The sequence below is a fragment of the Ovis aries genome, chromosome 6 (genome assembly GCF_016772045.2).
Source record: "Ovis aries strain OAR_USU_Benz2616 breed Rambouillet chromosome 6, ARS-UI_Ramb_v3.0, whole genome shotgun sequence".
In the NCBI taxonomy this organism is placed as follows: Eukaryota; Metazoa; Chordata; class Mammalia; order Artiodactyla; family Bovidae; genus Ovis; species Ovis aries.
Window position 1 is genome coordinate 85,906,398 of NC_056059.1, and position 26,660 is coordinate 85,933,057.

The 26,660-nt window shown below is 37.2% G+C and overlaps 1 protein-coding gene across 1 annotated transcript in view; it reads right to left on the minus strand.

Annotated features, from left to right (window-relative positions):
- LOC101119640 (UDP-glucuronosyltransferase 2A1) overlaps nucleotides 1-26,430 on the minus strand; it is a 55,868-nt gene extending 29,438 nt beyond the window's left edge. The window contains exons 1-2 of the mRNA XM_015096540.3: nucleotides 26,398-26,430; nucleotides 21,264-22,035 (exon numbers count right to left, since the gene is read on the minus strand). Coding sequence (XP_014952026.1) covers nucleotides 21,264-21,981 — 718 coding nt within the window. The 5' untranslated portion in view covers nucleotides 21,982-22,035; nucleotides 26,398-26,430. The remainder of the gene's footprint in view (nucleotides 1-21,263; nucleotides 22,036-26,397) is intronic.
- Nucleotides 26,431-26,660: the final 230 nt, after the last annotated feature.

Genomic DNA, 26,660 nt, shown 5'->3' on the forward strand with positions numbered 1-26,660 from the left:
CTTATTTATACTTTTATTGCTATAACTCAAAATGTATTTTTAATTATAATCATTATTTATTTTATTGTTCAAAGTGTCACAGATATTAGAAACTTTTTCATACATTGGTTTCTACATCCTTTTGATGTGGCCCCATCATTTTCAATTACTTGTTACTTTTTGAAACCACAAAATGTTTCAGGATCATCTACTATTTTCACTGTCCCAACCTTAGAACTGACCATTTCTTCAAAGAATGCTGGTTCATTTTATTAGAGAATGGCACGTAAAAATCAAGATGAGTATAGGACTCTGTGGGAGAGGGAGAGGGTGGGATGATTTGGGAGAATGGCATTGAAACATGTATAATATCATATGTAAAATGAATTGCCAGTCCAGGTTTGATGCAGGATACAGGATGCTTGGGGCTGGTGCACTGGGATGACCCAGAGGGATGGTAAGGGGAAGTGGGAGGGGGGTTCAGGATGGGGAACACATGTACACCTGTGGCGGATTCATGTTGATGTATGGCAAAACCAATACAATATTGTAAAGTAATTAGCCTCCAATTAAAATAAATAAATTTATATTTAAAAAGATGAGTATATTAGACATGTTCATTGTTACTTGTGTTTTAGCCATATATAGATAGATATAATTCAGCTTTACACAACAATATCAGCAACATCAATGTCAACTTAGAAACACACACATATATAATATTGACAATTTTATAATTAGCAATAAGAAACATAGCTAAAACATGGATAATTCAATAAAACATTATAATTCATGATTGCAGTGAAAATTTCTGTGTAAAATATTTTTCATTTTTTAATAAAATAAAATTCTAAATTATAAATTTTTTTGGTATCCATTTATTGTATAGAGTATCCTTTCTCCATTGTATGTTCCTTGTTACTTTGTCATAAAATAATTCTCCACATATTTGTGGGTTTATTTCTGGCCTCTCAATTCTGTTTCATTGACTTATGTGTCTATTTTCTAGCCAATTCCATGCTGTCTTGATTACTATAGCTTTGTAATACAGCTTGGAATCAGGGAGCATTGTACCTCCAGTTGAGTTCTTCAGCTCGGGATTTTCTGCTTGATTCTTTTTGGAGTTTAAATATCCCTGGTAAATTATTCTGTTAATTAATTCATTAATCTTGTTCCTGAACTCAACGAATTGCCTGAGTTTTCTTGTCACATTTTGGGTTTCTTCATGATAGTTATTTTGAATTCTCTGTCAGATTATGATATTCTGTGCTTTTAAGTTTGGTTTTTGGAGAATTTGTATATTCTTTTTGTGGTACAGTGTTCCTGTGGATCTTCATGAAGCTTGAGTTGTTCCTCTGCTGGCACATTTGAAGTAGTGAATGCTTTTCTTCTTTAGGTAATGTTTTCTTTCTTTTCTCGGCTGGTAAAGAATCCACCCGCAATGCAGGAGACCCCGGTTTGATCTCTGGGTGGGGAAGATCCCTTGGAGAAGGGATAGGCTACCCACTCCAGTCTTCATGGGCTTCCCTGGTAGCTCAGCTGGCAAAGAATTCTCTTGCAATGTGGGAGACCTGGGTTTGATCCCCGGGTTGGGAAGATGCCCTGGAGAAGGGCATGGCAACCCACTCCAGTATTCTTGCCTGGAGAATCCCAAGGACAGAGGAGCTTGGGGCTCTGCAGCCCATGAGGTCACAGAGATTCTGACACCAGTGAACAACTGAGCAGCTAAGCAGGAGCAGGAAAGATTCAATGGGTTAGAAATTAGCTGCCCTTCTATTGTTTTCCAGTAGGTGGCGAGATAGCACAAGTTTTTTGTTTTTTTTCTTACATACGCTCCTCCACTAGCTCTGTCAGAGGTGTTTGCTGGTGCTGGCATGTCACTGCTTTGGAGTCTTCGGTGCCCTGCTACCACTGTGTCACTGGTGTTGCTGCCTGAGGCTCCAGGAGAGTGAGGCTGGGTCTGTCCTCTCCTGAGTCACATACAGGCTTGGTCTTTGGTCTCCTCAGGGTGATGAAATTTGGGGAAAGTAAGGATCACAAGTTCCTCTGCTGTGAGTGTTTGGTCCTTATCAGTGGAGCCAGAGATCAAACGTTATTTTATTTCATAGACCCCTTACCCATTTACTATGAGTGCTGATGGCAAGTGACACAAGCCTCTCCAACCACTACATGGGGATGACTGAAAATGGAGAAAGAGAAACAGGGCCGCAGGTGGAAATGAATAAGAAGAATGAGCTAAGTGGTAGGAGTTATTTAGTTTGACAAGTGTCTGAAAAGGACTGGAGAGCAGCTATGTTAGAAAGGGATCTTAGAGATTGATTGATGTGTTGGTCACAAAGGTATATACATTTGATATGCAAATCACTGTGTGCTTTATGTACTTTAAACAGATACAAGAAAGTTATTCATTAATAAAAGATAATAATGAGACAGCACTGCACTTCATTATGGTTACAATTAAAGAACGAAAAGAAATGCCCAGTTGAGTGAAAATGGAGAAAATTTGGAATACTGATAAATGGCTGATGAGATTATTAATTGGTACAAGAACTTGAAAATTAGCAGTATTTTCTAAAGCTAAACAGATTCATACCCTATGACTTGGCAATTCCTTTCTTATATATACACCTTGTAGTACAACATACTTGTATTCATCAAAAGACATGTACAAGAATGTTCGCAGCAGTGTTTATCAAACAGCCAAAACTAAGACAGCCAACATGACCACTGGCAGTAAAATAGATAAGTTAAATTTACATTAATTCAAAAGATTCTGTATAGCTATGAGAACGAACACACTGTATCTACACGCGACAACTTGGACGAATATAAAAAGCATGATGTTAAATAAAAGGAGAAAAACACAAAAGCGCCATAATGCATGGTTCATTTATACAGTTTAAAATTGGTCAGATTTAATCTGTGGTGTTAGAAGTCAAGAAAGTTGTTATCTTCAGATGGGTGTAGTCAGGACCGATATGAGGAAGGTTAGGGAATTACAGGTGTAATAATGTTTTGCTTCTTGGTTTGGGTTCTGGCTGCATGGGTTTATACTGCGAAATTGCAATGAGCTGTACAATTTATGACTTATGTTTGACTTGCAAGAAAGGTTACACAGAATCTTAAAAAGGTTACACAGCACTAACCATAGGAAAGCCATATGTGAGAAGGAATTAAAAACCTATGTGAGGGCAGATTAACAGAGATCCACATTTCCCAGGGAAAAGAGCATATGTTGGCAATGGTGATTAGAATGGGAGTGGGATACAGAAAAACAAACAAATAAACAACAAAAAAAAAACACCGGGCCTCAAAAGGCAGCCAGAAATCAAATGCAAAAAATGTACTGAGTAATTTAGTACAGTTTCGGGCAAGTGTGCTAGAAGGGAAATGTTATGAGGCTCATTTATTTCACCTGTTTTTTTTAATGGTCTGGATAAAGATAGGGTTAGTTATAGGGAATACATCTAAAATTTAGCAGCAGGGAAAGAGGGACCAACATGGAACTTATATGGTACTTACAGGTAAAAGCAGGTGTCAGCCACAAATTGGCACTTGCCATGGATGCTTGCCATGGATGCTTGCCATCTACCTCTACAAGGATTAATATCCTGCTGAAGCTGCTGATCTCCAACACCCCCTAAAGGAGTTCAAGGTGGAGAATAGAAATGAGGTGCTCTGTGCTCCAGGAAGCTGGCAGGACATGTCCTCATATAGTTAAGATTTTCTCAGGAGTTGATTTTATAAGCCCAATTCTTGTATCTCCTTATATCTAGAAAAGCACTAAAATCCTTCTTTGTGGTGACAATTGCTTCTCATGACTAGCAGAATCTTCATGAGACCAGCAGAAACTTTCTACAAAAAATATGCACTTGATTCCATGTCCTCCCCCTTTACCAAAATCACTTATATACTGACCTTCCGCCCTTACCTCTTTGGAACAATTTCTCAGAGCTACCTGAGGGGCTGTCTCCTAGGCTGCAGTCATCATATTACCCCCAATGAAACTTAACTTGCAACTCTCACATTGGGGAATTCTTTTTTTTTGTTTTTGTCAACACAGGCTATACTGGCTGAGTGGTACATAGATTAGTACTGGTCTTTCCTCTCTTCTGTCTGCAGAGTGCTGGGAAAAATAGAGTCAGACCAGGAAACCAAAAGACACAGGCAAAATGAAACCATACAGTTTCTTTATCAATTTAACTATTTTCATATTTAACTATTTTCATTACAACATTCAAGTCCTTGGCCTTTCTGTGGCTATAGCAAAGGCTAGTACCTAGTCCTGCCAACTTGAGAACTACCTATGGGCTGCATGTACAGCAAATCTCTCTGAGGTTGGAAGAGAAATCAGGCTCAGTGTAGTTTGAAGATACCTTGCAGAACAATTGGCCAGGACAATATTTATTTATAGATTCATTCCTGAATATGACAAATGATTGGCCTATATTCCCAGACAGGCCTGTCCCATTTGGAGTTAGAAGCTTACTTAAAATTGAGTTGATGATCGTTTTTAAGTTACTTCATTCATAAAAGATATCCTCACTGACAAATAAAGCAGAATTTTTAACCAATGCAATTAGATATTTCCTTGCTGAGTGAATATTAGTCTCTCAGCCATGTCTGACTGCGATACCAAGGACTATAGCTCACCAGGCTCCTCTGTCCATGAGACTCTGCAGACAAGAATACTGGAGTGGGTAGCCAAAACCTTTCTCTGGGGGGATCTTCCTGACCCAAGGATCAAACCCAGATCTCATGCATTGCAGGCAGATTCTTTACCATCTGAGCCACCAGGGAAGCCCATTTACTTACTTCTATCTCTTTTGAAATAGATATTTGAGGGGTTTTGTTATTTCTTATTTGTTTTTTACATTTTATTTTTCTAGCTTTTCTCACAGAACTGAAGAATGGCCATTGAAATGGACACTTCACAGCACATGATGTTATGAAACCTCTTGTGTTCAAAGAAAATAATATCAAACATATAAACTGATCTGTTTCAGGATTGGGTTACAGTTCACAGGTGTCTCTAATACTCGATGAATGTAATTGCAAACAGAGGACAAATTGGATTTTACCAGTTCTTGAAAATACGCTTCTATTTGAAATAAAATATTCAAGGTAGTTATTGTTGTCCAACTACATTGAGTAACATGAGGAGCATAAAGGATTTAAGTAAATAAGATATTCAATTTCTTAAATACTTTTGCAGCTAGATTATTGTCCTGTGAAAATGAGAAGTTGGGAACATTCTGTATCACAAAGGCTTTACACATGTTATATAACCTGTCATGACACCATCTGAGAAGGGAGATTTTGTATATCACAGAGGCGTTTATTTTCTACAAATATTTACTGACTGTGTTCTATTTACATAGTCCCATGACAGTATAATCAGGGCATTGTCATTGCACAGTTCTGTGTAGTTTGTTATAAATAATATTCAACATAAATGTAATCCTTCATAATTGATATAGCATTGCTGCTATTGTTCAGTTGCTCAGTTGTGTCTGATTCTTTGCGACCCCATGGACTGCCTCCCTATCCTTCACTATCTCCTGGAGCTTGCTCAAATTCATGTCCATTGGGTCAATGATGCCATCCAACCACCTCATCCTCTGCTGCCCCCTTCTCCTCATGCCCTCAATCTTTCTAGAGTAAAAGAATAGTATCTTGCATATTACCTTTGTAAGAAAGTACCATTGGTAGCATCATTTAATTGTTGTTAATTAGTATCCCTGCTACTACTAACAGATATAGAGAAAAAATGCATTCAGAAAATAATAAAATAGAAAAAGAAAGAAAGGAAGACTCAGAAAGATCAGAAAAAGAAGTAATACAAACAATAAACCAAACTGGCCTTGATAGTTGTTTTATTTTGTTTGATTTTCATAAAGAATCAGTAAGGCAAGAAACCCTGAGGCTTGCCAAAGATCCCTGAGCAATTAAGCGGGAGGCAGTGCTGGCCCAAGTATCCAGGGAAGCCTCATGATGGAGAGATAGTGAGAGGCTGAGAAGAGTATAAATTCAAGTTCCCAGTGTCTAATCCTAGGATTTTTAAAGCTTCCTAAGACAAAGAAAAAATGGAGAATGAAGAAGAGAAAGTAAATGGGGTATCACTTCAAAAGTATTTTTAGTAGTGTCATAATTTATCCATAAAAAACAGAGACATTACTTTGCCAGCAAAGGTCCATCTAGTCAAAGCTATGGTTTTTCCAGTAGTCATGTATGGACATGAGAATTGGACTCTAAAGAAAGCTGAGTGCTGAAGAATTGATGCTTTTGAACTGTGGTGTTGGGAGAAGACTCTTGAGAGTCCTTTGGACTGTGAGGAGATCCAACCAGTCCATCCTAATGGAAATCAGTCCTGGATATTCATTGGAAGGACTGATGCTGAAGCTGAAACTCCAATACTTTGGCCACCTCATGCGAAGAACTGACTCATTGGAAAAGACCCTGATGCTGGGAAAGATTGAAGGCAGGAGGAGAAGCGGATGACAGAGGATGAGATGGTTGGATGGTATCACTGACTCGATGGACATGAGTTTGAGTAAGCTCCAGGAGTTGATGATGAACAGGGAGGCCTGGCGGGCTTCAGTCCATTGGGTCACAAAGAGTCGGACATGACTGAGCAAATGAACTGAACTGAATTTATACTGGTGAATGTATTTATATTTTCATTTATATTTGAAGGTTGATTTGCACTTTGAAAAGCTATACTTTGGCCACTTAATGCGAAGATTTGACTCATTGGAAAAGACTCTGATGCTGGAAGGGATTGGGAGCAGGAGGAGAAGGGGATGACAGAGGATGAGATGGCTGGATGGCATCACCGACTCGATGGACATGAGTCTGAGTGAACTCTGGGAGTTGGTGATGGACAGGGAGGCCTGGCATGCTGCGATTCATGGGGTTGCAAAGAGTCAGACACGACTGAGTGTCTGATCTGAACTGAACTGAAACAGGCACAAGATTATATTTGTTTGAGACATGACATATATTGACACCACCATTCCATTGTTTAGGAATTTTCCAAAAATAATATTTAACTGTGTACACATATACAATATATAATAAGTAGTGGTAAAGAACCCGCCTGCCAATGCAGGAGACAGAGACAAGGGTTTGATCCCTGGATAGGAAATATCCCCTGGAGGATGAAATGGCAACACACTCCAGTATTCTTGCCTGGAGAATCCCATGGACAGAGGACCCTGGAGGGCTACAGTCCATGGGGCAACAAAGAGTCAGATATGACTGAAGTGACCTAGCCCACACATATTTACTTCAGCTTGGCATTTGCAGTGGTATGGAAATCTTTTGCTGTATCAACAATAAGAATAAATAAAATATCTGAAATCATTAATAACAGAACATTTTAGAGACTTACCTAGGACTTTGCTGTAGTATGAATTCCACTCACCCCAGTAGGATTGAAATATATAATCTTGCAGGGGATAAGATATGGTGTTTTTAAGCCTTTCACCAAAGGTCATCTGGTCCGTGAGCTCGGAAAGGGCTGCAGGTACATAGGACACAGGTGCTGGAATTTTTCCACAATGTCTCTCTACTGTTGAAGCTGGGGAGAACCTCAGGGTGTACATAAATGGAATTCCTAATTTCAGAGCAACCAGATCTCCGCAGATTGTTACTGGGTCGGCCAGCAACACATCAAAACGACTTTTCCAAAGTCTTGCCATTAACTTGGGGTTGTTTAATACTCCATCACAGATTTGTATATTAATTCGGAAGAAAGTATCTAGGAGTTTCCCTAGTTCTTTATAGAAAGTCCAGAGTGTGAGAGGAGTCGGTCTGTGATCTATCCACAACATTATCATATGTTCAATTAAGGAATCTATATTGCTCTTCTTGTAGGAAACAGGTATCACCTCAAAATTCACAGGAGAGTCAGAATTGGAGTTGATGAATAGAGTTGCTGATGAAGCCAGTACAGTCACATTGTGATTCCTTTGATTCAACTCTTCTAAAATTATTTTAATATTTAACCAATGGCTACCATCCGTTGGCCAAATTAGCACATTCCCACTTAGAACAATTTCAATCAGAGTCAAATTAAAAATCAGTTGATGGTAAAACTTCTTAGGTATGGTGACATCCATTATGGAAACCTTCTTACTGTAGATCTTTTAAGATGAAAAGAAGCTTTCAATGTATAAAGTATTTAGGTAGGTTATTTTTTTCAAATGAAATAATATTTACTGTGACAGCTATATTTTTCATAACTCAACTGATCTATAGATTAAAAGGAAAACAATATAACTCAAGTTCTTAAATGTATTAATATGATTATTCCAACAAAAGAAATGAAATCTGGTGCTATTTTAAAGAAAGAGAAGCAGATGGGTTATAAGCCTGACCCCTGTGTTTTCTGCAGTAGTAACTGTGATTTATAAAATGTATATTCAGATTAGTGTATCTTTCCCCAAATTAGTTAGATGAAAAATAACAGTTCTCACTGCTATGGCCACTTTGTCAAGACTTACAGTCCTTTCAAGCTGGATGTCTTTAACTACAGGACATTTTTACACGCATTGTCTGATTCGATTCTTTTCATAGCTTGCTTGGCAGAAGTGATTCACTCCATTTCATGGATAATGAAACTAATGTTGAATTGCATAATCCAAAGCATATTTGACAGAATAGTACAACTGGGATGATAATCATGATAATTGTTTTGCTCATTTCTGACTTCTTACAATGTCATGCCTCATCTTTGTAAGTTTTAGGAACTTTGGCATTGCCCAGTGATGGGCATTATTACCATTTCCTCATGGCTCATATTTAGCAAAAAATTAAAAACAAGATTCACTTAGAGGAGGTTTGCTAAAACACCTCAAGAAATTTTTAGATTAATTGAGTAATAAATTACTACGTATTTGATAGAGAACTTTTCTTCTGTAATAAAGCAAATTAATCACTGTCTCCTTGTTATAGGGAAATTTTTATTTTCTTGCCTATGATGTATTTACACACAATCAAGGAGATAAGGACCAGCACTCTAAGGAACCACACACTTTTTACTCAGAGCTGTTTAGTAGCTTAACTTAGGTGGACACTAGACTTCATCAGTCACACATTCAGAAACTGTCCTTTAATAAAGTTTGTGATCCTGGTGAATTACCAAGATCCTCTCAGCTTTAGAGATGATGCTAATTTGCTATATTACATGAGCAATAATATCTGCAAAGCTGCTTTGCAAACTGCTTGGCTCAGAGCAAGAGTTTAGTAATGCTGACAGTCTAATAAATTTGCCGAAAGATTGACCAGTAAATCAGTGGGCTAGCCACAGAATTACTGGCTAGACATGGATGTCATGATATCTATTAGTTGAGGTTCTTAGTGAATACCAAATCGAACAAGGTCAACTATTAATATACAACATTGCTGTTTTAAAAGTTAAAATATTTAAAGGCTGCCATTAAAAAGGGAAAATAAGAACAAATAAAGTGATTAAAAGAATAGAAGGTGGGAAATAAGAATGGAAATTAATTGCTGAATTTTATCCTCATAATCTATTGCCTCTGAATTGTGTCCTTTCAGACCCCTAAAGAACAAGAGGACCAGGAAAGCAGAGAAAGGGAAAGAGAGCACAGAGAAGTGATACATTTAGAATGATTATATTTGTGTCCTTTCAAGAGCTAGCCCCAGTTTGATTATAGTGGCTACAATTTTAAAATTGATTAGATTTTGAAGAAAAATAGCAAGAGAAGAGTGTGAGTAATCGTGAGGTCCATTAAAATAGGTTTAGTGAAAAGAATTTGAAATATCTTCATAAAGAAATCTATTGCTATCATGACCTTCTTACAGAAAGGAGACAAAGCACATATAAAGAATAACTGAAAGTTTATATGTTAAATGCTGAGCATATAAAGAATATAAACTGAAAATTTATATGTAAAATACTGAGATTTGTCTAATTATCGAAGTCCATGTAAGTATAATAATTAATTAGAGATTACTGTCAATAACTATGATAACACTTATCAAAATATACCCCAAATCAAATGCAAGTAGGCAGCCCTAAATTACCCTAAATAAAAAAAAAAGAAAATTCAAGAACTCATGGAGTCAGCTTTCCACTGTTAAGTGATCTCTTCAGGACAATAATATAATTATCTATTTTAATAAAGACAATAAGAGATAACAAAATTGATTAGTAAGTGATATTATTTATAGATAGATATTAAATTATTCTTAACTGTTGAAATAATCTCATTATAATCAATAGAGGTGTCTGTTTTTTTAATTCCATAATTTCCTATATGTCTAAATTATTCATAATTTGCAAATTCAAAAAATTAAGAAGAGATTAAAAAATAAATTGTGTTTGGGGACATAAGCTGATTAAGTATAAGCTGATTTAAATTTCCATCAGTGAAAAAATAACAAGCCAAATGTGCATAATTTCATGAAAAATTAAAGTTTTGTAACTTAAAACAATCACACATTTGTTTGTTTTATTAGTTCACTAATAGCTCTTCTGAATAAGGTTTCAGTAATAGCATTGTGAAATTGTCATTCTGGAGACAGCATATGTCCAGTTGGCCCAATTCCATTGATTTGTATATAAGAAAACAGGTCAAGAGAGGTTTTAATAATCTGAAAGTCATAATGCTAGAAATACATAAGTATTTTGGTTTTCCATCCAATGTTTTTTCTTCTATATTCTACTTTTTAAATGAAATAGTTGAGGTACATTTTATAATAGTAAAAATTAGAAAACGCTGTATTTCACAATTGTGAATATTTGATAATGGCATCTTAAATGTAACCAAAAAGCTCAGGAAATAATTTTAAAAGTATATGCCTGTGAAATATAAGTACCACAACTGAAAACTAGATCAGTCAAAGAACATTTGTACCAATTACAATACTGTTATTGTACTTTGAATTTTAGGGGAGGAAAAACACTTTCCCTTTACCTTTTCTAGATTCTTCTGACACATCTAAGAATTAAATCAACATGAGACAGATAAACAGGGGAAAAACCAAATTTAATGACATATATGGCACCCCACTCCAGTACTCTTGCCTGGAATATCATATGGATGGAGGAGCCTGGTAGGCTGCAGTCCATGGGGTCGCTAAGAGTCGGACATGGCTTGAGTGACTTCACTTTCACTTTTCACTTTCATGCATTGGAGAAGGAAATGGCAACCCATTCCAGTGTTCTTGCCTGGAGAATCCCAGGGACGGGGGAGACTGGTAGGCTGCAGTCTATGGGATCGCACAGAGTCAGACACGACTGAAGCGACTTAGCAGCAGCAGCAGCAGGGTCTCCATAAGACCGCTAGGAAGTCCAAGAACAAGCTAGATAATTGAGGCTTGTGTGCCACCTAATGGCTCAGACAGTAAAGAATTTGCCTGCAATGCAGGAGACCCAGGTTCAATCCCTGGGTCAGGAGGATCCCCTGGAGAAGGAAATGGCAACCCACTCCAGTACTCTTGCCTGGATAATCCCATGGACAGAGGACCCTGGTGGGCTACAGTCCTTGTGGACACAAAGAGTCCAACAGGACTGAGTGACTAACTTTCACTTCTACTTTCATGCCACCTGAGAGAAGGGGGCAGGGGCTTGGGGTTTTAAAGGGGAGGAAGGAAATTCACATGGAGATGAAAAATCAAATATTTTGTAAAGGAATGTTTGCTCTGCCATAGTGACAATGGAACACAGAATGGGTTTTGGTCCCCAGGCCCTGGTGAGTTCCCTACCACAGCAGCCCATGCTCTCTGTAGATCTCTCTGGTGGAAGGGCTCTTCTGGGACCGAGTACCTTATCTAAATTATCTTAAGCTGTTAATGGGGAGGTTAAAAAAAAAAAAAAGACTTCCTGAGTCTTTGTCTCTTATTAAAAACATTCAGCCCCAGATAATCTTCAAGCCAAAGAGACACTTTTGGGGCTGGCAGGTTTTGTTCCCCTTCAGAATCAATTGCTCCTGTTCATTCTCTATTTTGAAAAAAAGGACTCTCAGTAGTAATAAAGTTTTCAGTAGTAATAAAGTTCTCAGAATATGATTTAATAAGAGTGTGTATATAACACTTGCTGGAGAATGTTAGTCATCTATATAAGACTAAATTGTTTGTTTGTTTAGTCACTAAGTAATGTCTGACTCTTTGGTGACCCCATGGACTGGAGCCCACTGGGCGCCTCTGTCCATAGAATTTCTCAGGCAAGAAATACTGGAGTGGGTTGCCATTCCTCCTCTAGGGGCTCTTCCTGACCCAAGTATCGAACGGATGTCTCCTGCATTGGCAGGGAGATTTTTTTACCACTGAGCCACCAGGGAAGCCCAATAAAACTAAATCAAAGTACCTTAAAATATGCAATTAGTTTGAATTGAAAATCTCTAAGACTATATTTTTATACAGGAGTTTTTCTTACAACATTTTTTCCTAAAAATGCCCTGGCTTGATGGTTTCCCCTTCCTGTGTGCTCCCTGAACGTTGCTCTGGATGTTAGGACTTAATTGTGCTGACTTATTTCTCATTGTCACTCAGATTTGGAGATGGCTCCATCGGCCGCAGAAGTCTGCAAACCAGTCCTAACACTGTTTTAGAAATAGGAGTAATCACCTCTTCAGTAACTTCAGAGTTTTTGGCCTTTCATCAGTGCTTCAATTATATTTGAGCTGTTTGATTAGCATTTAGTTAATTCACTTGATATTTTAAACTTCTGTGCTCTTTCTTTCTTTCCTTTTGTTGTACCCTGCATAAACCTCTTTTAAAGCTCTCTATAAAGAAATGCCAGCACTGGGTTTGGCATTAAATACTTCACCACTTCCTTGCTTATAACCTCAGGCAAGTTACTTAGGGTCATTACAAAATAAGCGGAAATGAAAGTGCCTATTTTCTGTAGTTATGAGTACTCAGTGAAGCAATTGTTGTTTAGTCACTAAGCCATGTCCAACTCTTTTGAGACCCCATGAACTGTGCATACCAGGCTCCTCTGCCCATGGAATTCGCCAAGCAAGAATACTAGAGTGAGTTGCTATTTCCTCCTCTAGGGGATCTTCCTCACCCAGGGATTAAATCTGTATCTCCTGCATTAACAGGTGGATTCTTTACCACTGAGCCACCTGGGAAGCCCTGAGTTAAGAAATGTATGTAAATTATTCAGAATAAGAATAGCATTTGTGCTTAATAAATGTTAGTTATATTCCTGCTGTAAGAAGAGAATCTGATTTTAAAGCGATTAATTTAACCAGATCTCATCAACAGGGCTTACCTCCTCTCTCTACACCTCAGACAATGGCTGCCTGGGGCACATGAGCTTTAATGCAGATGTTCCCAAACGCCTACAAATTTCTCCACAAGTGCAAGTCATGCTGTGTCCAGGTACCTCATACATGATCTAACACTAACAGTATTCAGTTCCAAGTTTCAAAAATGACTGAAGAAATACAAAGATATAAGGCTCAAGATTATTATACCCATAAAGATAACCTTCATTCCCTTTGCTCCCTTGAGTGGGAGCAAAACACAGTGAAAGTTCTTCCTGGGAATTGTGGAAGTCCCACAACAAATTCCATCTTGGATATCACACCTATGGTTATCATCTGGCTTATGGGTAACTGCGGAAAAGGGAATGTTACTAGTGGTGATTTGAAAACTTCAAAGTAATCAAGGTCAATTGACATTTAAACTAGAAGAAGGAAAGGAGAGAGGGAAGCAAAGGAAAGACTAAGAAGAGAAAAACAGAAATAAAAATCCAAATCAAAACATATACTGCTCTTCAGGGAAAAGACCCCAACACATTTTTTTTTTCTACTTTAAAATGACTACTGGAAATCAATCACTGTGCAGATAATACACACTCAGATTTGTCTCATTTCTAGCACTTTATTTTACGTAAATTACCTATGCTTAGTGAGTCCCTTGTTCATGTGAAGATATGAGTACTATGGTCACACTTTTTTTTGAAGGTCTGCTGTTTTTTCTATTGAACTTAATATATTTGCATGACTGTCTATTGTTATTATAGACGGCATTAGTTTTTAAAGGTTACTCACCTAATTATTCATCTCTAAAAATACATTGTTTATTTATATAAATCTAGTATATAAAGATCACAGAAAAAAACTGTTTACTTTTATAGTGGCCACAGAGTAAAACTGTTGTTAGTAAAAGGTAATATTTATGGATTATAGTGAGCATTTTTACTGGATTAAAAATGCTATATTATTATTTCCCTAAATGTTTCCCCAGTTTTTGTGGTAGCTTTTCTGTTGTTAATATAAACAAAAATGAACTTTACCTAGGTCAACTTTAAACAAATATATCTGAAATCTGCAAGAGCTATTTCTCACTTTAAGTTAATGCGGAGCTTTCTTAGGACCAGAAGGCTATCCTCAGGCAGATTGCCCCATGCAAATGGAGTCACTTGGAGACCTATGCCTAAAGGAATAGCAAGCTGCTTCATGATAATGTGGCCAAATTAAACTCCATCTAGCAAATTAAACTAGGAGAGAAATAGAATAGATTTCAAAACTAAATACATTGAGAGGAAGAACAGTACGCAAGAAAGTTTCATCTTAAAAGAGTCTGAAAAATTAAAGGAGAGAAAAATCCTTCTAAATGCTCTGGTGTTAGAAACACCTGTTTGAAAATTTTCTCAACCTAAGAGATATATGATTTGATTTTAACATGTTCACTATTTCTAAGCTTCAATATTCTCATTTGTAATTGTAGATTTTTCTTCAAAACTTCATTAAAGATTAAGATAGCTATTAAATGTGAAACACTCATCACACTGTACAGTGACACAGAAGAGATCAACAAATATTACATGGTATTACTATAATGATATTCATGAGTTTGAACCAAATATCCAATGTCTGAAATAAAAGAGGTAATTACCACATGATATCCAATTTCTAGCAATTAGAAGAGATTAAGGACTCACTCTAAGGTTCTTAGAGCATTCCACTGCTGAAAAGAATCTTACTTTTTTTTACTCCATTTATTTACTCCTCCATTTATTTACTCAGGTGTGAAAATTTGAGACCTGAGTGGATATGTATTTTTTGCAATGATTTTGATTAGAGCACTCAAGCTAAAGTAAAAGATAAATTTAAATTATAAGTTGGAAATAAGTTCTTTATACATCAGTTCTGTTCACAATCCTCATTTATCATTCTGCATGTACAAAGTCCACCAAAAATAAATTACTTTGTTGTATCAGTACTTTTCTTTCTTACCTGATCTTTTGAACATGACCGTTCAAGTCCCCAAACTTAAGAATACTGTGTTTTAGTAAAACGAACTTTAAATAGTCATTCTAAGTCTAACAGTGTAATTTGACTAGAAACATGATATTATCAAAATTAGAGGGTAAAAACCTTTTTAGAAATCTTCATTACATTCCCATGAATACATTTGTTAAGAAAGATTATTCTAAGGTCTTAAGACAGGGAAAATAGTGTGGTTTTATTACCAGTATTAACTTACAAACACAATATAATGAAAAGTGATTTTGAGATTGCTAGCATGGGGAAGGTTTATAAGGGATAATTTTACCAACACAAAGAACCTCATAATCCTGATCATTATTATCCCAAGCTGGACAATGAGTAGCTGATAAAAAACATAAATGATGAGATGAGAATGCAGACATGTATCATGACCAAGGAGCTCTAGATGTGCATTCCTCTAGTTCACTAACTGAGATGCTGCACATGTTCAGATTTCACTGTTAGCTTACTACATGCTTGAGGGGTTAAAGAGTTTTCAAACATCTTTACAGCTTTGTTGCCTCATGAAACTGCCATTCCTTTATCCTCTTCCTTAAATTTTAAGGTACCGTTTTAGCCCTAGGATGTTGACCATCTCTTTATCTTCACTGGGTAGTTCATGATCACCACAGTAGCTGTGCTTATTCTCTCTAAACTCTAGAATGGGTAGATTTTTATTTAGATTCCAGGAGAGAAATATCTGTCTTCTTTTCAATTTGCGGGCAACTATTTAACATACCCAGAAGAAATGATGAACCAATTATAACTGGCATCCCTCTTAATACTTCTCACCAATAAACCCACTCATATGTGGTCAGTTAAGTTATAGCAAAGGAGCCGAGAATATACAGTGGAGAAGACAGTCTCTTCAATAAATGGTGTTGGAAAAACTACACGGTCACATGTGAAAGAATGAAATTGGATCCCTATCTTACAAATGTACAAAAATTAACTCAAAATGGATTAAAGACTTTTATAGTTTGAACTGAAACCAGAGAACTCCTGGGGGAAAACACGGGCACTAATCTCCTTGGTATAGATCTTGGGGATGCCTTTCTGGATTTTTCACCAAATGCAAAGGCAATAAAAGCAAAAATAAACATGTAGGACTACAACAAACTGGAAAGCTTCTGCACAGAAAAAGTAAAGTGCCAACAGCATTAAAAGGCAACCTATCAAATGGGAGAAAATATTTACAAATCATATATCCAACAAGGGGCTAATATCCAAAGTATATAAAAACTTATACAACTTAGTAACAAAAATACATACAATGTGACTGAAAATGGTCAGAGGACCTGAACTGACATTTTCCCAAAGACATACAGATGGCCAACAGAAACATGAAAAAGTATTCAAAAGCACTAATCATCAAGGAAATGAAAATCAAAACCATGATGAGTTATTATCTTACACTTCTTAGGATGGCTGTTATCAAAAAAATAAAAAATAAATAAATGTAGGTGAGAATGTGAAGGAAGGGAACCCTTGTGCAATGTTGGTAGGAACACAAATTGGCACAGCTCACTATAGAAAACAGTATGGAGGCTCCTCAAACAACTGAAGATAGAACTACCATATGATACAACAATTCCACTTCTGCATATTGATCAAAGGAAGTGAAGGCTCAGTTCAGTTCAGTCACTAAGTCATGTCCAACTCTTTGCGACTGCATGAACCACAGCACATCAGGCCTCCCTGTCCATCACCAACTCTCAGAGTTCACCCAAACCCATGTCCATTGAGTCGATGATGCCATCCAACCATTTCATCCTCTGTCGTCCCCCTCCTCCTGCCCTCAATTTTTCTTGTATCAGGGTCTTTTCAAATGAGTCAGATCTTTGCATCAGGTGGCCCAAATATTGGAGTTGCAGCTTCAACATCAGTCCTTCCAAAGAACACCCAGGACTGATCTCCTTTACATGGACTGGTTGGATCTCCTTGCAGTCCAAGGGACTCTCAAGAGTCTTCTCCAACACCACAGTTCAAAGGCATCAATTCTTCGGCACTCAACTTTCTTTATAGTCCAACTCTCACATCCATACATGACCACAGGAAAAACCATAGCCTTGACTAGAAGGACCTTTGTTGACAAAATAGTGTCTCTGCTTTTGAATATGCTATCCAGGTTGGTCATAACTTTCCTTTCAAGGAGTAAGCGTCTTTTAATTTCATGGCTGCAATAACCATCTGCAGTGATTTTGGAGCCCAAAACAATAAAGTCAGCCACTGTTTCCACTGTTTCCCTATCTATTTGCCCTGAAATGACAGGACCAGATGCCATGATCTTAATTTTATGAATGTTGAGCTTTAAGCAAACTTTTTGACTCTCCTCTTTCACTTTCATCAAGAGACTCTTTAGTTCTTCTTTACTTTCTGCCATAAGGGTGGTGTCATCTGCATATTTAAGGTTATTGATATTTCTCCTGGCAATCTTGATTCCAGCTTGTGCTTCTTCCACTCCAGTATTTCTCATGATGTACTCTGCATATAAGTTAAATAAGCAGGGTGACAATATACAGCCTTGACGTACTCCTTTTCCTATTTGGAACCAGTCTGTTGCTCCATGTCCAGTTCTAACTATTGCTTCCTGACCTGCATACAGGTTTCTCAAGAGACAGGTCAGGTGGTCTGGTATTCCCATCTCTTTCAGAATTTTCCACAGTTTATTTTGATCCACACAGTCAAAGGCTTTGGCACAGTCAATAAAGCAGAAGTAGATATCTTTCTAGAACTCTCTGGCTTTTTCGATGATCCAACGGATGTTGACAGTTTGATCTCTGGTTCCTCTGCCTTTTCTAAAACCAGCTTGAACATCTGGAAGTTCACAGTTTACGTACTGCTGAAGCCTGGCTTGGAGAATTTTGAACATTACTTTGCTAGCATGTGAGATGAGTGCAATTGTGCAGGTAGTTTGAGCGTTCTTTGGCATTGCCTTTCTTTGGGATTGGAATGAAAATTGACCTTTTCCATTCTTGTGGCCACTGCTGACTTTTCCAAATTTGCTGGCATATTGAGTGCAGCACTTTCACAGCATCGTCTTCCAGGATTTGAAATAGCTCAGTTGGAATTCCATCACCTCCGCTAGCTTTGTTCGTAGTTTTGCTTCCTAAGGCCCACTTGACTTCACATTCCAGGATGTCTGTCTCTAGGTGAATGACCATGCTGTTGTGATTATCTGGGTCATGAAGATCTTTTTTGTACAGTTCTTCTGTGTATTCTTGCCACCTCTTCTTAATATCTTCTGCTTCTGTTATGTCTATACCATTTCTGTCCTTTATTGAGGCCATCTTTGCATGAAATGTTCTCTCAGTGTCTCTAATTTTCTTGAAGAGATATCTAGTCATTCCCATCCTATTGTTTTCCTCTATTTCTAACTTCAAAAAATATCTATGGCCCGTGTTAATTGCAGCAGCATCTATAATAGCTACATGTGATTTCACATTTTTATTTATTCATTGATGTTGTTTTCATGTCTTGGCTACACACACACCAACACACCCACATCCACCCACCCACACACACACACACACACACACACAGAGGTATATTATTTAGGCAAAGCAAAGGAGGAAATCCCAAATGACAACATGGATGGACCTTGGACCTTGAGGACATTGTGTTGAGTGAAATGTCAGACAGAAAAAGACAGATACCATAAAATCTTTTTATGTTTATATCTTAAAACAAATAAAACCTTAACTCATAGATATAGTAGAACATATTGGTGGCTGCCAGAGATGAGAGTAGAGGGTAGATGAAATGGGTGAAGGAGATCAGAGGGTACAAATTTCCAGGTTAAAATATTTAGATAAGTCCTGAGGATATTAACACACAGTATAGTGAATATGCTGCTGCTGCTGCTGCTAAGTTGCGTCAGTCATGTCCAACTCTGTGTGACCCCGTAGATGGCAGCCCACCAGGCTCCCCCATCCTTGGGATTCTCCAGGTAAGAATGCTGGAGGGGGTTGCCATTTCCTTCTCCAATGCATGAAAGTGAAAAGTGAAAGTGAAGTCATTCAGTCGTGCTCGACTCTTCGTGACCCCCATGGACTGTAGCCCACCAGGCTTCTCTGTCCATGGGACTCTCCAGGCAAGAGTACTGGAGTGGGCTGCTACTGCCTTCTCTGCATGGTGACTATAGTTAATAATAATAAACTGTATTGTATATTTGAAATTTGCTGAAAGAGTTGATTTTTAAATTACTATCTCAAGGAAAAATCATTGTAACTATGTGCTGGCTGATGTTAACCAGATTCACTGTGGTGATCATTTAGCCATATATACAAATATCAAATCATTATGCTGTGCATCTGAAAGTAATTAATGTTATATGTCAATCATATCAGGCTTCCCAGGTGGCTCAGTAGTCAAGAATCCACCTGCCAGTGCAGGAGACGTCAGAGACACAGGCTTTAGTCCCAGCTCAGAAAGATCCCCAGAGAAGGAAATGGCAGCCCATTCCAGTATTCTTGCCTGGAGATTCCCATGGACCGAAGAGCCTGGCAAGCTACGGTCCATGGGATCACAAAGAATTGACACCACTAAGCACGCATACATGTCAATTAATATCTGAAGAATAAACCATATTAATCTCTTCCTCATCCTTAATACTCCACACCAATCAATTATCACCTCATTAATTTTACCTAATAAAGAGGTATTACAAATTGATTGGTCACTAGCTCCTAGACACCATCTTAAAATCCTTTTATATGTCAACCCATTTAGTTCTTTCAATAGCCCTCTTATCTGGATAAATAACTGCAGGTACAAGGAAGCTTAATGACACCTTCATGGTCACAACCCCTGTTTGAAAACTGGTTATCATGAGCCTGTTCTCCTAAATGCATTATCTGCATTGTTTTTCTCTCTTTGTAAGCTACTTCACTCGTGCATGCTCTTATCACATCTTTCCAGGAGTGATGCAATGGCCTACATCTAACAACCTTTCATTCAAGGTCCACAACTATCTAAATATTTTACATAAAATACAGTCCAATCATAATGCATTTCTTTAAACTTTCCCACTACTTATTATCTAAAAACAAAGATTTTTAGCATGACATACTAGAGGCTTGGTAAATACATATTGAATAAATTCATTCTTGCTGTCCTGACATCTCCAAAGTTATCCCTCATGCTTCCTGACTTTTACACTTTGACCTTCATGAATACTGAATACCGAACCATCAATAATATCCAGGACGCATAGGCTGTTTTAAGACTCCACAGTATTGGGCACATTGCTTCCTTCCTTACATTTCGTTTTCAGGAAAATTCCTGAAATTTCCTTCTGAGATGGAACACCTCAATTCTGAAGTTTTAAAAATACCACTCTCTTGACACACACCACCTGTCTCCTTTATATTTTTGCCATAAGACATTAGAGACCCTGAAGAAACTTCTTTGGCCAATCTAATACTATCTCTGTCCTTTATACATATTTCCATTATTCACATCATTTATACTGTAAATATTTATTTTTATGTCTGGTTTCTCTGCTTGACTGTGAAATCCTTGAAGCCAGGAACTTGACCTCAGTCCTTGTTATAACCTCTCTATCTAGAGGGTGTCTAGTACACAGTAGGGAGTCTATGTGCAACAATCAAACATTTTCATAAACATATAATGTTTTTAAACACACACACACAAATGTTTATACTGGTAATGGGCTTGTAGAAAGCTTAATTTCTTCCAGGATTTTCCCACATCCCACTAGAGTTTCTAGGTAATTTCTGTTTTCAATACAATATCTAAATGAGAATTTAGTCCTATTTTTAAACTTTGGTGTTTGTCACAAAATGTTATCCATAAAAGAACTTATTTGGTATCTTCAAGTCCATAAAATTAGAAAACATCACCTTGTAGTTCCAAAGCATAGTGTCTTTTGTCTTCATTTTTGATAGCAAATGATAGTAATAGATAGTAATCAATATGTAGGGTTGAAGAAGAATAGCCATAGGGAAACAGAGAAGAAGCGATATAAAGCTCTGTTTGTTAAAACTTAATAATAAAAATGTAACATACCCAAAGCTTTACTATAGTAGGAATCCCACGATTTCCACAGAGTATTAAACATGTAGTCCTGTAGATGGTAGGAAATGAAATTTCTTATTCTGTCAGTGAAAGACATCTGGTCGGTGAGTTCTGATAAAATAGCAGGAACATAGGAAGGAGGGTACGGTACCTTCCCACAGTGTTTTTCCACTGTTGAGGCTGGAGAAAACCTCAAGGAGTAGATAAATGGTATTCCCAATTTTAAAGCTATTATATCACCACAAGGAAAGACTGGATCTGATACCAAGACCTCAAATTTGCTTTTCTTCAGCTTTTCCATTAGCTTTTCGTTTTTGAGAACACCATCACAGATTTCTCTGGCCACCATGTGGAAGTCCTTGATGACTTTGGCCATCTCTTGGTAGAATCTCCAAATGGTTAAAGGAGATGGTCTGTGTTCCATCCAGGTCAAAACAAAGTCCTTGATCACTCCTTCTATTCTTTCTTTGCCAAAGGGTACCTCATATATTTCGAATATCAGAGATGGGTTAGTGGTCGGTGTGATGAAAAGTGCACCAGAAGCGACTAGGACAGTCACATTATGCCCTTTTTTAATCAGCTCATCTATAATTATCTTAACATTTAGCCAATGACTACCTTCCATTGGCCAAATCAGAACATTCCCACCAAAAGTGGTTCCTAGGAGACTTATCTGAAGAGACAACAGTAGACTGATCTTGTTCAACATGATGTTGCTTGATGTAGAAGATGCGATGAAGTGTGACACAAATGAATTTCTCTGCTTTTTAAACAAAAAGGAAAGACAAATTATTTCTCATTTTTTATTCAAAACTTCTCTGTAAAAATGACATTAGTTGTGGTAGCTCTATAATCATAATTTTATGACAATTACAGATTAATTGTGTCATTTCTCAGCCTGGTGCTTTTGCTTTGGTTATGAATCTTGCTTTCTTATGCTTTTCTTGAACTTGATCCTTCAACCCTTCCTTTGCATCTTATAATTGTTAAATTATTATTATTAGGCTTCTTAAAGCTACTGTATATTCAATTCTCCACTCAGACCTAGGTACCAAAACTCCAGATAGAGCCAGAACTTACTAAAAAATGTAGAGTTGCTAATGCTATAGGTTTGCTAATATTTAATATATATTTTATAATGTCACTAGCAACAATTAAGCTTGTTAAGAAGTTTTTAATTACTAATAGATGATGTTAGTCACTCAGTCGTGTCTGGCTCTTTGCAACCCCATGGATTATAGTCTTCCAGGCTTGTCCATGGAATTCTCCAGGCAAGAATACTTCAGTGGGTTGCCGTTCTCTTCTCCAGGGGTTTCTCCTGACACAGGGATCAAACTTGGGTCTCCTGCATGGTAGGCAGATTCTTTACCATTTGAGTCAGAAGGAAAGGCCCATTAATAGATAAAATTATTGCAAGGAATACTTACAAAACGGAAAGTACAAACAAATATAAGTGACTGTAATGTTAATTGGTACTTTAATAATATGTTTAGGAAAATATTTTATGTTAATGAATCATTGACAAAAATTACTAAATAAACAACTTACAAGTAATATATACAAACATGCTAACAGTATATTAATAAAATGTGCAATATAATTTTGTGTAACTCACACAGAATAATGCAGTATCAAGTCATCCCAGTAAAATGATCTCTATGAAAACTGTGCATATGTATATGTTTATGAATAAGTAGAGGTGACTCATTTTGTTTTAATAAATCTATCAAAATTTAAAATCCTATATTTTTTAGTGATGTCACTTCTGAGCTCCACATCACCAAAGATAATCTGTAGTGAAACAGCAACTGCTTTATTAAAACAGTTGCTACATTTTACAAAATGTTATTCAAAGCTTAGGAGAAGGCAATGGCACCCCACTCCAGTACTCTTGCCTGGAAAATCCCATGGACAGAGGAGCCTAGTAGGCTGCAGTCCATGGGGTTGCTAAGAATTGGACACGACTGAGCAACTTCACTTTCACTTTTTTACTTTCATGCATTGGAGAAGGAAATGGCAACCCATTCCAGTGTTCTTGCCTGGAGAATCCCAGGGATAGGGGAGCCTGGTGGGCTGCCGTCTATGGGGTCACACAGAGTCGGACACGACTGAAGCGACTTAGAGGCAGCAGCAGCAGCAGCAGCGTTTAAAGCTTAGCAGAGTGATAAGACAGTTCATGGGATGGATTTCAGTTCAAGATTCTGTGCAGTAGGATTTTATGGTATGTACAAAATATCTGGCTGCTGGAGTCCCCCTGGTTTATGGTCACTTGCCTGGAGGCTCTAAAATAGTTGATCCATTAGGATGAACAACTGGTCACAATGTGCTGTTATTTTATTCACTAGCAGGGAATCAGATCCAGTTTTAGACAACTGAAATATTGTCTTTATTCAGGTTATATGTGTTCATTAGGTACCTACTAGGCATAGAACTCCCTAATAGGCAAAAGATGAGCTGAAAAGATACTTACAGTCTTATTCATCTTACAGTCTCTCAGAGGAACATGAAAAAATTGTGAACATAAATGTAACAAAAAGCAGCATAGCATCTTAAAGTTGTGCGTGTATGCTGTCACCTCAGTCTTGTCTGACTCTATGTTACTCTATAGACTGTAGCCTACCAGGCTCCTCCATCCATGGGATTCTCCAGGCAAGAATACTGGAGTGGGTTGCCATGCCCTCCTCCAGGGGATCTTCCTGACCCAGGAATTGAATCCATGTCTCTTATGTCTCCTCCACTGGCAGGCCGGTTCTTTACCACTACTGCCACCTGGGAAGCCCATAATAAGTCTGCATGATATATTTTAAAAATTCAATTTTAGAATCAGTTAGGCCGAAAACAGGGTTTCCCATGTGGTGTTAGTGGTAAAGAAGCCACTGCCAATGCAGGGGATGCGAGAGACTTGGGTTTGATCCCTGGGTCGGGGAGATCACCCAGAGGAGGAAATGGAGACCTATTTCAGTATGCCTGCCTGGGAAACTTCCATGGACAGAGAAGCCTGGCAGACTGCAGTCTACCGGGTCCCGAAGAATGAGACACCACTGAGCACACACCACACACACACACACACACACACACACACACACACAGGCCAGAAAATCTCAGCATAACAGTATTTAGTATTTATGAGACTTAGATTTTTTATCTAGAAAATGAAAATTAAAAACAACTTAAGACGCTTTTTTGTGTTGTAAAATCATCCAATAAAATAGATAATAAAATATTTTTAATATATAATAAATGAACACCTATACAGTAGATACTATAAATAATGCGATTATAAATACAATGTATAAAATAAATACATATTTAAATCAATAAAATGATGCTGACTAAGCAGCAAGCGTAGTGCCTGGAGAGAAAGACATGTTTAAAATCTATTAGCTTTCTCTTTGAATTCCTTTTCTTCATTAGGGAAAATGCTGAGTATCTTCAGATGAAATAATGCAGGTCATCAAATAAATATTTCAGAGCTATACAGAGTAGGGACTGTTTTCAGACGGGGTGATACAGATAGGAAAGTCTTATGAAAGATGAAATATATGACTCTCATCTTGGAGTTAGAAGTATCTGGACATTAGTGATGAGTAATGTATACAAAAGAAACTGCTCATGTTATAAACTTTCTGGCTTTAAATAATGTGACAAGTATTAAGAAATTTGTCAAACTATTGAGGTTAAATTTTAGATTTGTTTCTGTTCTTGAGCTAATACAAAATAAGTGAAGAAATTATATTGATCATAGAAATTTAAAGAGGTTGTAAAAATATGTTTTTTTCCCAATGTGAGGATCTGAAAATATAACTTTAATTATTTTGACCTTAAGAGCATTGAAAAGCTAATACACTCTTTCCAGAAAATTTTTGAGCAAATACAACTAAAATATGTTTAATATATTTGTCAAATCAATTGAATTCAAAGAAACAGCTAACAAATGTAAACAAAGGTTAGTATATACAAGTATTTTTATCATGTTGCTTTTTAGTCGCCCAGTAGTGTCCAACTTTTTGCTACTACACACACTGCAGCATGCCTTTCCCTCACCAACTCCCAGAGTTTGCCCTAGTTCATGTTCATTGCATCAGCGATGCCGTCCAGCCGTCTCATCCTATGATGCCCCCATAAATGATGATAATAAATCTGTGATTTACCTATTTTCATAAAGGAAGTTAGCATGGTATATACAATACCAAAATTGCTTATTTTTTACACAACAGGATTTTCTTAAAGAAACTTTAAATTTTCTTTTTTTAATAAATAAATTTGACTTTGCATACTTATTTGAGGTTTGTGTAGGGTTTCCTCATGCCTCAAATGGTAAAGAATTTGCCTGCAAATCTGTAGATCCAGGTTTGATTTCTGGGTCGGGAAGATCGACTAACCACTCCAGTATTCTTGACTGGAGAATCCCATGGACCGAGGAGCCTGGAGGGCCACAGTCCATGGGGTCACAAAGAGTCAGACACAACTGAGTACTAACCACTTTTACCTCATTTGAGATTTATTTGAGATATGTGTATATTTTCTGATATAAAATATTCACTGCACAATATTAAAAAAATAAAATACCCACCAAGGATGACATCTTAATCTTTATTCATGTTTTACCTTAAAGAACAAAGTAGCCACTTGTGAGAATCACCTTTGCTTTCAACGTCCATTAATATAAATCTTATTTGTTCCTTTTGTGTTGGCTAATGAGGAAGAAATAAACTCTCCACTTGGATTGAAGCTCTAAAAAGGCACTTGAACTCACATTTTGATAAAACTTACACATTGTTGCTCTATCGTACAATTCCCCCAATATCTACAAAGTTATTGTGAAGTGTAACACTGAAGTCAAGGTGGAGAAGAACTCTCAAGTTATTTCAAAAAAACCTGAAAAATTTTTTAAGGGAAGTAATAAAACAAACCAGAAGTTAACTATCAACCTTCTAATGACTGATACTTTTTAGAAGAAAATACAAAGGCCATGTATACATTATGCATTGCTTGCTGCTGATACTGCTAAGTCACTTCAGTCGTGTCTAACTCTGTGAGACCCCATAGATGGCAGCCCACCAGGCTCCCCCGTCCCTGGGGAGCCATCTGTACTGCTTATTGTAAAATTTAAAATTTTTCTTACCTGAAGTTTCCAACCAGAACTTTAAAACCACTCATTTGATTAGGAAGAAGTTGAATAGATAAATGCTAGTTGGATAACCACAAATATGAGAACTATGATCTTAAGTGGAGAAAAGATTATACAGATCATTTTACTCTTTGCATTCCCCACCCATTATATTATAAAGCAGATTCAGTTCAGTTCAGTTCAGTTCAGTGCTCAGTCATGTTCAACTCTTTGCGACCCCATGAATTGCAGCACACCAGGCCTCCCTGTCTATCACC